Raw genomic sequence first — 15,000 nt, forward strand, 5'->3', positions numbered from 1 at the left:
AGATAGCCCTGTTTCCTAGCTATCTAATGGTAGTCTCTATGTATCTCAATTCTAACTGTTAGTACTGGTTTTTGGAATATAAATAAGAGAGGTTTTTCCTGAGTTTTCCTGTACTAGTAATTCAATTCAATGAACATATTTTAACAAGCAAATTTGATCAATTTGATCCTTTTTACCCTTTGTTACTAGACCAGTGATAAGACTAGCTACCCTATAGCTTCAAAGTCTTATATTTACTAATTATGTAAATAAACCCTTTTATCCTTATTAATTGCCCGCTAGTCTAGTTTAGCCTATCCGCTAACATAAACCTAGTATAAGGTTTATCCTTTAGAAATTCCTCTTATACTAACACTATAGGAGCTCAGCTTGTCACACTAGGTATTACTAATATTTAGGTTATAATCCTTATCCTAAAATCTAAGGGAGTATTTAATTACGTATTTTCCTTTAGTAGACTTAAAATCTAGCTAATATTAGATAAAAGAGAGTAGCGAAATAATATCTTGCAAGCTGCTTATTAACGGAGTACCCGTAACCTAAACCAGGTAATTTTAGTTAAGTAGGTAAAAAAGATTATTATAGATACTATTTACTTAGTATATAGTATAAGCCTTATTTACTATTAAAAAAGTAAATTTAATTATACATAGCTTAGGATTTACTAGCTTATACTTAATTAGATTTCTGTTAGTAGGACAATAGTTATTTTTAGCTAGGAAATAAAGTCTCTTACCCTTTAACTTATAAAAGCCTTTGTAATACTTCTTAAGCTTCCCGCGGGCCTCCTTTTATTATATCTGCTCCGGTATATAATAATTGTCCAAATCTAACTCCAACTCCGATAGCTCTAGGTCTAAATCCTCCGTAATTATAACACCTACTTAGAACTCATCATTAACATTACCAAGAGGATCTTAAGGCGGAGAAGCTATTATTTTTATATATTTTTTCGCAGGGCCTTTTTACTTACGGTTAATAAAAATAAATTAATGTTCTATCTTAACTTACTCACAGGTCTACAGTATATTATAAGTTATTATAATAATAATACATACGGTCTATAAAAGAGTTAGTAAATATTAGCTAGGAGAACTATTTTAGTATTACCTAAGGATTAGAGTTTGATAACTTCTTTAAAGTCCGGATAAAATACCTTTTTAATATAACTCTCGCTTTTCCCAATTTACCAGCCTAACTGGGTATTACGTAATACATTAGTACGTTAAAACTAGAGAAATTCTCCTTAATCTCTTCGGCTATTTAGTAAATTATAGCAGGTGGATTAACTATAAGCGTAAGAAAGAAAATATCTTATTATTACCTAAAAATAATAGTTTAACCTCCAGCTTACGTGCTTAGTACTTAATTATCATAATAAATACCTTGGTCTTACCTAGGCCTATTTTATTACTGAGTAGGACGTAGCCTAAGGTATTTAACTTCTCGGAGATTATACCTATATTTATACCAGGGTTAGTATATAAAGACGGAAACGGATTTTACTTAGGTCTAGGTAAGAAAAAGGGAGAGAAAGAAAAGCGGCTTCTACTTAGGCCTAGGTAGCAAAAGGTAACTTAGATCTAAGTAGAAAGAATATACCTGCGACCTAGTGCAGTTTAAGAGATTACATAATTAGTTTATTAGGGTATAGCTTAAGAAGTAGATATAGCTTAATTCTATATTAAGTATATATATACTAAATATTAGTATACTTATTTAGCGGTATTTTATTAAAGAAAGTGTCTATTAAGTAAATGTACATAAGGGTATTATTTAGCACCTCCTCGCTTTCTAGATATAATGTAATATATTCCTATATTACAGTAGAAGTATTACTTTATTTAGTAAAGTTAATAAGGTGCTGTTTGCTGATAAGCGAAGTAAAGGACGTAGTGTAGTCTTTAATCCAGGTAAAAACTTCGTCTAGATTATCCTAATTAAAAAGTGCGTAAATCTTTCCTAATAAGACCTTCTAGGTCTTTATTAAGATTAGATCCAGCGTCTTATATAGCAGTCTAGTGTCTTTAAGATTAAAGCTGTCCTTAATAAAGGTCTTTTTATAGATATTCGCCCTAGCGTTTAAATACTTAATAAAAAAGGTCTGGACTTTAAGCTATTTATTGTAATTTTAAAAATGCAATAGCGCCTGTCTGGGAGTAGATAAGGGCTATGCGTTAAGTAGACTTTGCAAAAAAGGTTACTGTCGCTATTTAAAAAGCGTTGTAATAGGCAATAGTCGTAGTATACTACTTTGTGAAGTTACAGGCGGGGGGGGCTATATTACCGGCAGTAAATTTTTCATAAGTTATATAACAGATAGCTAGCTAGCTCCCTCTATTCCATATATATTATCAAGGATCTATCGCTAATTATTAAAGTACCCGGGCTACTTCCCTTACAGCTGGGGTTAACGACCTGCCTTAAGGGAAATTATGCTATCCTTTTAGCAGTATATTACTAGATATACTATAACGATAGCGTAATAGAGGTCCTTAAGGCTAAATAAATCTGCAATAGTTTAACAGTTGCCTCCGTATCCAGGGGGGGTGGGGTACTAATATTAATAGGCGCTTTTATTTCGACAGTATTAGATCTCCTTATGCTAGCTTATTAAGGAGAATAGAAGGATTTGCGTAGTAATGATAAGGATGGTGGCTACAATATAAATACTATTACCTTTGTTATTAATATGTAAAATAACAGCATGCGTAATTGGTAAGAACATAGGCTTCTGTAAATTCGTAATAGTAACGTTAACTACTAACCTAAGTGCTTTATTAGTAGTATATTGCTTAACTACCTCAGAGGGTTAGATTAGGACCTGTGGATTAGACTCTGAACTAAGTGTAATAATTCTGGATTAAGCGTTAACCTAAGTAGCATCGAGGGATTATAGGACGGACGTTAGATTAGGCAAATACTCTTTTAACAAAGACTTAGCTACTTTAACTTAGAATTTAGCTTATAATAACCTAAGACCTAAGGGAATAATATTATAAACTATGTTAAAAGTCAGCCTCCTTATGTTTAATAACTAAACTATAAATAAATTAAAAAGAGGGAAAAGGGGCTTCTACTTAGACCTAAGTAGAAGAAAGAGTAGGATACTAGTAAAGTACTATATTAAAGAAAAAGTAGATAGAAAAGGGGATTCTACTTAGGTCTAAGAAAAAGAAAAAGCTCTTAGGCATAAGTAAAATCCTATTATAGAAAATACTTATTAACTATATTAATAAAGTTAACGAAAGATCTTTTATTATTAAAGCTATTATACCTTGTTAAAGGGGTAATATTAGTTGGCTCTGTGTTTTACTTAAGTATTACATAGACTTTGTTAATATATCCGGTCTTATCCTAAGCTTTCTTATTTTACTTAATTGCGGCTTAGTTATTATCTGGGGTAAGGATAGTATTCTTAATAATATTAAACTTATTTGCGATGTCCTCTATGTACTATTCTATAACTCCTTTGCATTGTAGGATAGGCGTAAAGTTGCTAGAATTAATAGCGTTCTTTACGTTCTTTATATTATCTGCCTGGTTACTATTAGTCTGTTTGGCCTTAGCCTTAGCGGGTTTTTTAGTGGAGGGCTTTTTAGGCTTAAAGGGCTTTCCCGCGGAAGGCATTATCTTAAGAGGAAAACCGCTTTCTACTTAGATCCAGGTGGGAATTATTAATAGTATCTAGGTTAAGGAAGGAAGGTGCGGAGGAAAAATAAAAAGGAAGGAGAGTTTAATTAAGGCGGGAGAAGTTCCTTTATAGTCCCGGGAACGGAACAACTTTAAGGCAATAGGGCAGGGCTAGCCCTAACCACCAAAAATCCTCCCGGGTCCAAGTAGAATGCGGATTTTAATTAATTTGTTAATATATTAGAGGCTTAGGATGAAGGGTGGTTATATTAAATATTACAATACATTTAAAGACTTATAGGGACTTTACAAGCACAACCCAAAAGGGTAAGTTATAATGTTGGCGGGGTATATTAGATACGCATATCTGACGGTTAGCGGCGGCGGAATATTATATATACATCTACGAGGCAGGGTGTTTTTTAGTAAAGGGTATAGTAATAGTAAAAGTCAACAAGAGCAAAAATCCTCCGGTATTTACATAAACTGAGTTCGCTTCTTAAATTACACTCAGCAAAATGCAGTTAGACATTTTAACACTAAGGCAAGAGACAACCGCATTACTGTACGGTTACTTACTAGATTTAGTAAAGATTAAAACTTTTACAGTATATATATCTGAAATATATTTAGTTATTAAGTGAATATTGTATTATTATAAGGTATCTGGACACCAGAAGGAACTTCCAGGACTCTAAGCAAACTATCCTCTAACGCAGTAATAATCACTTCCAATAAAGTCTGGCTACTGTATTTTGTACCAGGTGAATAATACATGGGGAATTTTTTTTTCTTTTTTTTTTTTTTTTTTTGGCAAAACTTACTCTAAAGGCTCTCAAATTATTATCACAACTACCCTTATCCTAACTATATATTTCCCCAATTACTTAATCTTAATACGTAAAATCCATAATCCATAATCCATCTTTAAAAATACAGTCAATATCCCAAACCCGTAAGAAAGAATCCGAGCTCGTTAACGAGGTTTTGGTGCTCGTAGAGCCTCTGCATTATATTCCAACGCTAACTAAGCAACAGTCTTTCCTAAATATCCGCTACTTTCTCTACGTAATCTAGGGATATATTGCAAAATTGGTGAATAATCCAGCAGTCTAAAAGTATTGTCAAAAATGAAAGCATAGCGTAGAGAATGGGATTAAAACACACGAGAATGGCCAACGGTGGGTTCGAGCGTATCCATCACGGCGTTCAGTCGCGCAAGTGCGCGTTGGTACTCATCGATGATGTTATTGGCAGGCATTGCAGGAGTTGCAGCGTGAAGCTTTTTGTTATTTCAATGTGTAGTCGGCAGCAACGAGGTCAGTGACCTCATCTACGTCTTCTGTCTGATCACCATTAGGCTTTCTCGCGGTGGACTTCTTGGGTTTGGATGGCGCCATCTTGCGAGGAAATGGGCCTTCCACTCGGGTTCAGGTTGGAAAAAGGGCTTTCCACTCGGGTCCGAGTAGAATGCGTATTTAAATCAATGGATTAGTCTCTTGGAGGTTGGAGTTGGAGAGTGACAGGTATGTTGAATATCGCGATATACTTAACGGCTCATGGGGTTAATTGGGCAAAGCGTAAAACGGCCAGCCGTATCGGTGTTCGTGTGGTCTATTGGATATGCGTATCTGGACGGTTAGTCACGCAAGCGCCATTTGGTGTACTACCTTAACAAAATGTCATACTTGTGGGACTCCAAAAATTGCGAGCTCTGCATTTGGACAGCCATGAGAGGGAAAAATCCATTTTGCCGCTTAAATCAATTGTTTATATGCTCCTAGACGTGGATTGAAGGAAGATTTGTCTGTCGGTCAAGTTGCGGGTGACTTATTGACATTGCCCGTCACGATACTAGACGTGCCAGGATGTTAGTACCAAGGACGCTCCTTCCTACATGCTGATGCAGTAGGATAAGCGAGCACACACCAAAGCGCAAAGCAAAACGTATGTCTAAAATTTCCCATTCACAAATTTGAGACGATTTCAAAACTCTAAGATCATTGCAATGGAGGTATTCAACGAGACTGAAGACGAATGGCAAGGCTTACCAGATCAGCCACCCCTGCCATCGCCAACTCCGCCCCCACCTCTTGAGCTAGCAAGGGAAGCAACTCCATGTAAGGTTTGTTCAAAAGCGTTCTTACAGAGGAAGGCTAATCAAGAACAAGGGGAAACGCTTCAAGAATTAGAGGATGAACGACTTGCGGCAGCTAGTTCGATAATACGTGAGCAACTATATGGGCCTCTATATGCTCATTTGCCCAATGTTTATCTGGACTGGGAGCTGGAAGGCTATATCTGCCGTGTCATAGGAAGCAGATGTTTTGGTCATGATTTTGTGCATTTGCATCTATTAAAGAGACATCTTGAGTCTGGATACCATCAGGTGAGTTTAATTCGTTCCACTGGGGCTTTAGTGGGATTTTCCCACCTGGACCGGAGTGGAACGTTCCCTCCCCTTACCTGACATGATAGTTCTAGAGCTTCATGTCGCGCTTGTTTGGATTGTTCCAAGACTAATATAATGCAAGGCCCATAACGCGACCCATGGTCCTGTAGAACGAACACCACCCCCACGACAGAATTATGTACGCCAGGAAAATCGCATCTTAGGAACAGAGGTCGACCGCATAGACATCCAGGAGGCAGCAACAGACGATGTCACACTCTTCCCAGAACTCATAAATCATCAAGATACCCCTTCGAGAGCCACAGCAATCCAACACCTCCAGTTAGAGATTGAAGATAGTGAGGATAGCTGTTCAGAGCTCCCAACCAACCAACATCTCTTGTCAGAGGTGAGAGATAGTGGAGATTTAGAGATCCCTCCTTCTGAATCTCTCTTGTCAGAAATCCCAGACAGCGAAGGCTCCCCACAACTACCGCTAACCGATCTGCCAAATGCCACAAAGCCAGGCCTTGATTATGAGACTGATCATGAATCTGAAAGTGTAGAAAGTGTTATTGTAGTTGTACCATGTGAAGTTGCTAACTGCGAGAAGTGTATTGAGTTTACGGTTTCACATATTTAGAGAAAATATATTGGAAGTATGATCTGTAACCCTTGCGTAATTAAATGCTGCAGATATGTGATGTAAAGCAAGTGTTTATTTTAATTATCATGTGGCTCTTAAAATAATAGTATATGCGCATCATTTATTACTAAAGTTTGCTAAGTGTAATAAGCTAATCATCATCCGTATCCTCATCTAATATAGCCATCTGCTGATCTTGGAAGAGCCCTAAAGCTTTTTCACGTGGCTCTTGGACTTCTCGGACACCTTGACTCCTGACTAAATAAAAGGCTAGGAAACGGTGTGGTCCAGTCGGATATAAAGATAAGGGAGTTTTGGGGTGTAAAGTTGGCGTCTCTTGTCCCCAGAGTTCAATCAATTCTGCTGGCCTTGTAAACGAACAAGGGCGGTTAAATAGTGAACATATCATACACACCTGTCCATAAGGTGATGAGTTATCCGGTATACACGGAAGGTGATGAGGTGTAGATGAAAGGATACAGAAGTCGCATTTAGTTCTGAATTGTACCCGAAGGGGTTTGTTATCTCCAGCAGGATTATATCTGTTAATATCTGCAAGATGATTAACAGGTTCATGGGGGATAAATGTCGAGAGTGAAGAAAAGCGCTTCACCATTAGAGAGAAATTATATTGCCATGTTGCTATTTTAGGGAAAGGCCGTAATATTTCTGGTCTGTGTATCCATTGGTAGGTTTGTTTTAGGTGGTCGGTTTGAAGCTGCTTTACATGGACAGAGCCAAAGGTCAGGCGCTTGTAAAATCCCTGGTTTGGCTGGTAGTCTGAATAAACAATTCCTTCAAGTGCTTGAATAATATATATAGCACTGAGCCAGATTGACATAGGTAGACGTATGTTATTTTCCTTGGCAGCGATTTGTACCATGCCGGGGCTCCCAAATTTATGAACAGTTGTAGAGAGCCAGGTATTCTGGTTTTCATTATACCATTCAAATCGGATACCAAGAGCCGAGGCTTGTATAAAATCTTCAAATGGCCCAACAGCTGGACATCTAATCCATGGGTTGGGATGAGGTTGTCCATTGTCCATAATTTCGAATATTAAAAAGCCGTTATTGGGAATCTGCATGGAATTGACATCTGCTTCTGGGATGCTTATACTAACACGTATTTTATTGACGCCATCTCGCATTGAGAGACGGTAAACGCAAGCACAGTTGTCTTTGCGCGAGAATGCAATAGGAGTCCGATAGCGGGTAAAAGTTTGGGCGCTTTCGACAAATTGAAGCCCAGGGATAGCGCTAATATAGCGGAAGGTCCTCGTAGAGATCAGAGGGGTTTCGACATTCAAGCCCGTGAGTGTAATATTAGGCGCCCATGGCAGCCTTTGCTGAAGATCTTGAACAAGACGACGCATAAACTGAATTCGCTGGAAAAATGGATAAAAAGAATTTGTTGGCGATAGTGTATCATTGGTAAATGTCATATATGAGTTGAGAAGAAGTACTACCGTTTGTTCAGCCATGGTTAAAACATGGAATGGGATATCATCCTCCCAAATGCATATAGGTATCATGTGACGTTCTTCTAATGTGAATTGACGTGCAATTTGGTAATGCCTTGCGCGTGAAGTTAATGTTTCTGTATTATGTTGGCTGTGACGCTTTTGTAGTTGAATAGTTTGACCAACATAAATAGCACTGCCGTAACTAGCTCGGTCTTCTTTATGATAAAGCCGAATGTATATGATAGAGCCAGTTGGGGCCCAAGTACTCGTAAGTTTTGGAATATTAAGAATATCATCGAGGGAAAAATTGCCGTCTTTGAAAACACGGCGAGCGTCTGGGACAAACCCTCGGAGGATTGTTTGGATGTTGTGAAGGAAGTCAGGTCCGAAAAATAAGCCTACGAAGTCAAATCCAGGAGTAAGCGCTTGAAGATCTGGTATTCTTGAGCGCAAAGTAAACCAAATTGCATGAATGAAAGCGTCCATTGAGTTTCCATGATTGGCATAGTTAATTGGTGGTGGAAAAGCTGTGCTTTGGAGGGGCTGGGAGGTTGCAATTTTCTGAGACAATGGTAAGAAATCCACGCCTATGGTCAGATAGTTGAGTGGAACAGCAACTGTCTACTTGTTAGAGAAAGGTACATTTTGAAAATGATTAGAGCGTACCATGGATAACCATAGATTTGATGATAAAGATCACAACCCCCCACTTGTGATTCAGGCTTGTTCGATACATGAACCCCTCTGTACCTCTCCTTAGATATAGTTTTCCATCTGTCTTCAAATGGTGTGGAATTCGATTGCGTATGGAAGATGGGACATAGTCGGCGGAGTCATCATAAGCCCAGTTGTGTTGTAAGATGACAGCTTTCTTCAGTTGGTCTTCCGTTCCAGGGGGAGTGGGAGGAAATTGCTCGAATAAGAGATCTTCCATAACTAGTAGCTGTTGATTTGTATCGAGGTAGCTTCTGATCAATTTGAATTGGTGAGTCAATTCAGACAATGGGGCCGAGAAAGTAAGAGAAGGAAGAGACGGTGTTCCACTCGGATCCAGGTGGAATCACCACTGTGCGAAATAAGAGCGTTGGAGTCCTGTCAGAGTGTTATATGATGAAAAGGGCGTTCCACTCGGATCCAAGTGGAACTACCACTGTGCGAAATAAGAGCGTTGGAGTCCTGTCTGAGAGTTGGATGGTGAAAAAGGCCGTTCCACTCGGGTCCAGGGGAGGATTACTATTGTGGAAAACAAGGATTGTCAAGTAGTTTAGGGGTTGGAAGATGAAAAGAGGAAAAGTTTCAGGATGTGGGAAGGATTTGGATAGTACATTAATAGACAAGAGCTTATATACAATCACGAGATAGTCACCTGATATCACAGGATAGGGCTTTGAATCACAGTCAAATACACGTTTCTTTTGGGATCATAATATAGAACGGTTTGTGTTTTATCTTATTTTATCTTCACATCAAACTTTAGGAAGAATTTTTCAGTTTTATTATACCCCGGGAATCTAGTAAAGAAGAAAACCCCCTTAATATAAGATATCATAGTCTTATTAGAGCGAAATACGCTTTTTAATAATATTTAAAGTAACATAAGTCTTATTAGGGAATGTTTAGAAGCCAGGTATAATAAAATAAATACTCTTACGACATTACTGAGACCGTGTGGCATGTCAACTGCTGCAATCCCGAAACCGATAACGGCTGGGATGTCTTCAACGCCATCCTTGGCTGGCAAAACACCGCCACTTATGGCTCCGTCATTGCTTACAACGTCTACTGGGCATTCCTGGTCTTGACTGTCTCTCTCCTCATCTACGAGGAGAAGACTGGATCATTGCCTCTGAAGAACCAATTCTTGAGTGCCATGTCCAAGGTCCCGGGACTTAGAGGATGGGCTGCAAAGAAGCGTGCGAACCAGAACTCGAATGTCAACGAGCATGAAGTCTTCCGACAGGTCCAAGCCGCAGGACTTCTCAGAGAGTAGAATTGCCAAAATGGTAAAGATTCTTTACAATCTACAGATTCTTGAAAAGGACACGAAAAAAAGGTGGCGGGTAATGGGCTATCGTATTATGGTGATGGGAGTTTTGTAATGACGGCGGATATATCCAAATGGCTGGGAGGGTTCGGTTATGTTAGTGCTTATGAAGACTAAAAAATGATTCATGAAAACCTTATACCCTTATTTTATTTCTATTTCCAGTGGTGTCAGCCAACATCGCTAACTCAATATCCGTATCGTGATCCACCAAGCTTGAAATCGCATAACCATGTTCTATCCATATTGCAGTCTATATGTGTAACCTACTTTTCCTCCGCCCGGATCATCACAAGCAGCAAAGAACTTTTATCTACAGCCATCCAATCCTTCGAAACAGAAAAGTACTGCCTCCAACAACAGCCGTTGCGCCCGTAAATGCTATCAGCGTTCCATATCCGCTACCATACCCGCCAGCAGCTTGCCCTTGCCATGGCATTCCCTTGAGCAGCGCCTCACTTAATGGCCCTGAAACGACATTGCCAATACCACGCCCAGCAGAGAGCCAACCGACCACCATGAGAGGGTCATAGGTGGAACGACTCCCGCTGTTCTCTTCCCTAGATCCGCTGCCTATTGACATGAGATGGGACATAATTCCAGGCCATGAAGAGGTATAACATCCCGCAAACATGCCGTAAACGAAGCAAAATACGTAAAGAGAGGCCAAGTTACTGCCTAGTCCCCAGAGGAAAAAGGTACCAATAGCAGTGCCGACAGTCGCTATTCCGAGACACGTCGTCACATGCAGACGATCAATCAAGGTACCCATGGCGACACATCCTATAACAGAGCCGACATTCAAGACCAATAGTGTCAAAGCCGACGGGAAATCACCAGCATCGAGGTATACCCGCGCGTATGTTGGCAGATAGATACCCGGGAGAAAGTATCCAACTCCTTGCACAATGTTTGTGAGCTGGTACATGCCGAAAGAACGGTTTGCCAGGAACTTGAGGTTAAACGGCCTGTAGTGAGCCGTAGCGGAAAAGGGTAGTCGCGGCTTAATGAACCAAACCAATGGTGCGGACAAAACGAACATGGCGAGAGCCCAGATCCGCAACGTGGTTCTAAATCCGTACTTGTTAAGGAAGAACTCGAGAAGAAGAGGAATAGTAAAACCGCCAAGGCCCGTCCCAGACCACATTACGCCGTCAATAATGAAGTTAGCGGAATGCTGAATACTTATAAAAGTTGCAAATACATACAAGCGAAGCCCTTGCGCTTGACGAACCATTCGTCCATGTATAACATGCAGGGGCAGTAGCAGATGGAGCCACCGATGGCGTAGAGGACTCCCTGGGTCAAGATGAGGTGCGTAACGTTTTGCGAAAAGGAAGAGATGGCGAGAGCAAGGCATAGGAATAAAAGACCGGCGACAGGCGCATAACGGGTTGGCTTTGGGTATATGCGCTGGACGGCCATGATGATTGGAATATCGAGATACATGATGCCCTATTTGATACAAATACCGTTAGCCTCTTTACCTTGCTAATTGTTGGATCGTACAAGTAAACAATTACCATTGCAGTTGTGCCAATGACGGCAATTTTAGATGACCCAGCAAACGGCTCATGCGTGCGATAGTAATCCTGAAAAACACCAAACGAAAATGGAAAGCCTATCAATTTTATTTAGCAATAATCCTTTCAGCACATCAAGAGACAATCCGTCCTCACTCACCCCATACCAACGCTTCCAGGACGAAGCAAGCGGCTAAGAAACCCCATGCATCCTTTCCCCTGTCAACAGGCGGTAGGGAGAATTCCGCTACGCCGGTGGGAGGATTTTCATCATCTCCAGAAATAATTGCCCGGTCTGAATTGTAGTTGCTCTCAGAAGGTCCTTGCTCTGGAGTAAGAGCCGTCTCTGCGGATAGAGTGTTTGGCGGGGCTTTCTTTAGTTCGATGGATGACGCTTCTGCTGCCATGGCCCCAGGCTAGACACACTCAACTGCATATAAAATGCGGGAGTTTACGGGTGATTCTGCTCAATTAGATGAAATAACTCGATAAAGTTGATACCAGAAGATGGAATCTCGAAACTCGGGGATATTGGGCATTATAGCCGCTCCCAATGGCTTGGTGGCGCTGATAACATTTGCTCCATCAAACGACATCCTTCATGACCATCTGCGCCCTACATGTCAAAAACTCACTTGCCGTGGTGGGTCGACGGAGTTTCAACGAATGAAGGCCTTGTGGAAGAAACTGACTCCACTATCCCCAGCCAGTGCAGAACTCAATCCGTTTCTCCAGATGCTTCCATCGATTGTATGGAGATCTCTGCATTGCCACTACTGTGAATAAACGCACATAGAGCCCACTCCGCGCCCAGATTAGCACGTAAAGACTGTAGAAGACAATTTGAGTTGCGGATGTTAATGGCGATCTGAACTAGAATGTTGCTTTCATAGACCTAGCGTGTACAGTGCTGATGCTGACTTGTGTGCTCCAAATAAGTTGAGATCTCAACTCAGTAAGTCACCTTTTAACAATATTACGAGAAAATTTCTCTTAAATGTTAAAGCGTATTGTCGCTATTTGATGGGTGATTAGAGGGATGATTGCTCAGAGATCTAAACACGGTGCCAACTTACACCATTTTGGATGAGGAGCAATTCCGTCATATAATACTTGCCTAGGGTAGAAGAAAGATGCAGCGTACTCATGTAAGCTGCGTATCACCAGCTGCGAGCGACCAACAAATTAAATACTTGATGATACGATACATGCATCAAAAAACTCAAGCATTCCGACTAATACCACAGAGATTATAATCAACTCTTGAAGAAAAAAGAAGAAAAAAGACCGTTTCGCACAAAAGATTTAATCATCCACTTTCTTAGTTTCATTAAACATCAAGTATCCTAGCTAGTCTTGACCTATGTACAATTGATCTTGGTCATTGAAGATATACATTTGAATTTGCCTAATATCCATCCGCGTAGAGCAGCATATTATGGCTTAAAGTTCACTGAAAGGAACGAAATAACCTCCTTCGAGACGTCAACCTTTGAAACCGGGGGCCACGCGTGGCTCCCTCCATCAATCTTGATGTGTCGCAGCAAGCTGTCAATGCCTGCACACTTCCACCTGGTATCGTGGACACCAGAATTGAGATCAGTAGTAGCCGAAGTGGTGCACTGGTTGCGGGAAGCCCATCGCGAGAGCCAATCGGGAATCGAAGGGAGAGGTCCACCACGTCCTGGACCAGTAGGGTTGTATGGAATCGTCTCGTCGCCAGTTCCGTGAGTCTCAAACATGGGCAAAGGCGAGCGAGCCGGGTGACAGTTGTCGTTTCCGGTGACGTCGGTGTAAAAGGCGCCTGAGACGGGAGCAAAGGCTGCAAACTGGCCGCCGTGGTCAGGGCTGCAAGCAAGAGTGTTGACAAAGCCACCGCCGTTGGAGTGGCCAACGGCGTACACGCGGGCCTCGTCAACACAGTAGTTGTCCTTGATCCGGTTGACAAGGTCGGTCGTGAACACCTTGTCACTGACGCCGGGGGTCGCGTAGGTTGGTCCTTGCCAGTTTCCCTATAATCTCGTTAGAACAATCTAGTAATTATCGAGTCTATGATATAATAGACGAACGTTGACGCCTTGCGGGTACACGACAATCATGTTAGAGTTGACGGATGGGTCAGAGAATCGGGTCGTCTTCTCAAAGTTTGTCGGGTTGTCACCAGAGCCGTGGTAGGCAATGATCAGAGGCTTGGGGGAGCCTGGCTGGTAGTTTGCAGGAAGATGGATCAGGTAGGTCCGAGTCCCGCCGCTGCTTTCAAAGCTATACTGGTGTGTTTGGCCAGCCCAGTCGTGAGTTCTCGAGCATCCCGCTGAAGCACGCTTCTCGACGCCGATGGCGGCACCGTGGGCAGAGCCAACGAGGCCGGCAACAGCCACAAGGGCTTGGACAGAAGAAAACAACATGATGAACTATGAAAGGTAACCAATGTATTGCTTGAGCACACTCTTCGGGAGGACTCGACTCGAAGCAAGATGCAATGACTAGATATTTGTACTATGTATCAGTGGGGATTGTTATGGGTCATACTATACATGGGACGCTTCTATATTCTTTCCGGTCCATCATCAAAATAACCTCTTTGTACCCCGTATAGTCACATTATCAGATCCTTGAAACCAATCCTGCGGTATGCATGTGGTACGAGTAACGCCTCCGAGATCAGCCGCACTGTTGCTGACATTGTTTGCTTGGCATCGCCGACGTAGTTCCGTACTTACCATAAGGAACATAGGTAGATTCGTATACAGGTATAATCCCCGGATCAGATTCAAGGCTAAAGGGGGCCCCTGGAAGAAACAAACGTCACTAGGTCATTGTCTCCTCACATAAAGTTTCTTACAAACAAGACCCATTTTACTCTCTCTCTCGGCCCAAGTAAGGCTGCATGTATGACCCGTTTTGAATATAGCACTCAATAAATTTTCTATTTTCGTTGTATATACCGAGCATCATCAGACAGGCAATGTCAGCGGCAGGGTCGGTGTCCAACATACTATTCAGCCTAGGTCCACAACCCACACTCGGAGTTGGAATTAACTCAGCTAGGCTACTCCGAAAGGATGGTCAACTATAACTTGAGCTGGTTTAGCGCGCCTATCAGTGTACAATAACAATATACGCTTATATCAAGCTTGGTCTTTACTCACCCATCCCATCAAGGGGTAAGACTCCAGCTCCTCTCGCAATAATGACTGTATATCTATGGTTTACTGCTCTATCCGTATAAGGAGAATTCAACGTTTACGACATTTCCTGTAGAGCTTTCCCGCTCCTACCATGATCCTTGTCTCTATT

The 15,000-nt window shown here is 41.3% G+C and overlaps 5 protein-coding genes across 5 annotated transcripts; 2 read left to right on the forward strand and 3 right to left on the reverse strand.

The window, feature by feature from the left end:
• Window positions 1-5,641: 5,641 nt before the first annotated feature.
• On the forward strand, window positions 5,642-6,668 carry M431DRAFT_546303 (hypothetical protein; the record flags this gene model as incomplete). Its single annotated transcript, XM_024921206.1, has 3 exons — window positions 5,642-5,758; window positions 5,783-6,022; window positions 6,168-6,668. 3 exons carry the CDS (start codon window positions 5,642-5,644, stop codon window positions 6,666-6,668), a joined length of 858 nt encoding a protein of 285 aa, XP_024768304.1.
• A 154-nt stretch (window positions 6,669-6,822) lies between these two features.
• Window positions 6,823-9,070, reverse strand: M431DRAFT_487360 (hypothetical protein; the record flags this gene model as incomplete). The annotated part of the gene is made up of 2 exons (XM_024916470.1): window positions 6,823-8,723; window positions 8,803-9,070. 2 exons carry the CDS (start codon window positions 9,068-9,070, stop codon window positions 6,823-6,825), a joined length of 2,169 nt encoding a protein of 722 aa, XP_024768305.1.
• A 678-nt stretch (window positions 9,071-9,748) lies between these two features.
• M431DRAFT_487361 (hypothetical protein) lies at window positions 9,749-10,126 on the forward strand (the record flags this gene model as incomplete). Its single annotated transcript, XM_024916471.1, has 2 exons — window positions 9,749-9,763; window positions 9,800-10,126. 2 exons carry the CDS (start codon window positions 9,749-9,751, stop codon window positions 10,124-10,126), a joined length of 342 nt encoding a protein of 113 aa, XP_024768306.1.
• Window positions 10,127-10,320: 194 nt separating this feature from the next.
• Window positions 10,321-12,248, reverse strand: M431DRAFT_154929 (hypothetical protein). The gene is made up of 4 exons (XM_024912918.1): window positions 11,864-12,248; window positions 11,704-11,801; window positions 11,389-11,635; window positions 10,321-11,335 (listed from the first exon to the last, which is right to left on the reverse strand). Exons 1-4 carry the CDS (start codon window positions 12,108-12,110, stop codon window positions 10,494-10,496), a joined length of 1,434 nt encoding a protein of 477 aa, XP_024768307.1. The 5' UTR covers window positions 12,111-12,248; the 3' UTR covers window positions 10,321-10,493.
• Window positions 12,249-13,139: 891 nt separating this feature from the next.
• On the reverse strand, window positions 13,140-14,108 carry M431DRAFT_99422 (carbohydrate esterase family 1 protein; the record flags this gene model as incomplete). The annotated part of the gene is made up of 2 exons (XM_024925150.1): window positions 13,140-13,715; window positions 13,773-14,108. 2 exons carry the CDS (start codon window positions 14,106-14,108, stop codon window positions 13,140-13,142), a joined length of 912 nt encoding a protein of 303 aa, XP_024768308.1.
• Window positions 14,109-15,000: the final 892 nt, after the last annotated feature.

The sequence above is a fragment of the Trichoderma harzianum genome, assembly GCF_003025095.1.
Source record: "Trichoderma harzianum CBS 226.95 unplaced genomic scaffold M431scaffold_23, whole genome shotgun sequence".
Taxonomy (NCBI): domain Eukaryota; kingdom Fungi; phylum Ascomycota; class Sordariomycetes; order Hypocreales; family Hypocreaceae; genus Trichoderma; species Trichoderma harzianum.

Coding starts and splice junctions, on each gene's coding strand:
- M431DRAFT_154929 (XM_024912918.1), bottom strand. CDS start 12,110: ATGGCAGCAGAAGCGTCATCCATCGAACTAAAGAAAGCCCCGCCAAAC. Junction 11,802..11,863: donor CCTGGAAGCGTTGGTATGGG/GTGAGTGAGGAC, acceptor TAAAATTGATAG/GCTTTCCATTTTCGTTTGGT. Junction 11,636..11,703: donor TCATTGGCACAACTGCAATG/GTAATTGTTTAC, acceptor TGTATCAAATAG/GGCATCATGTATCTCGATAT.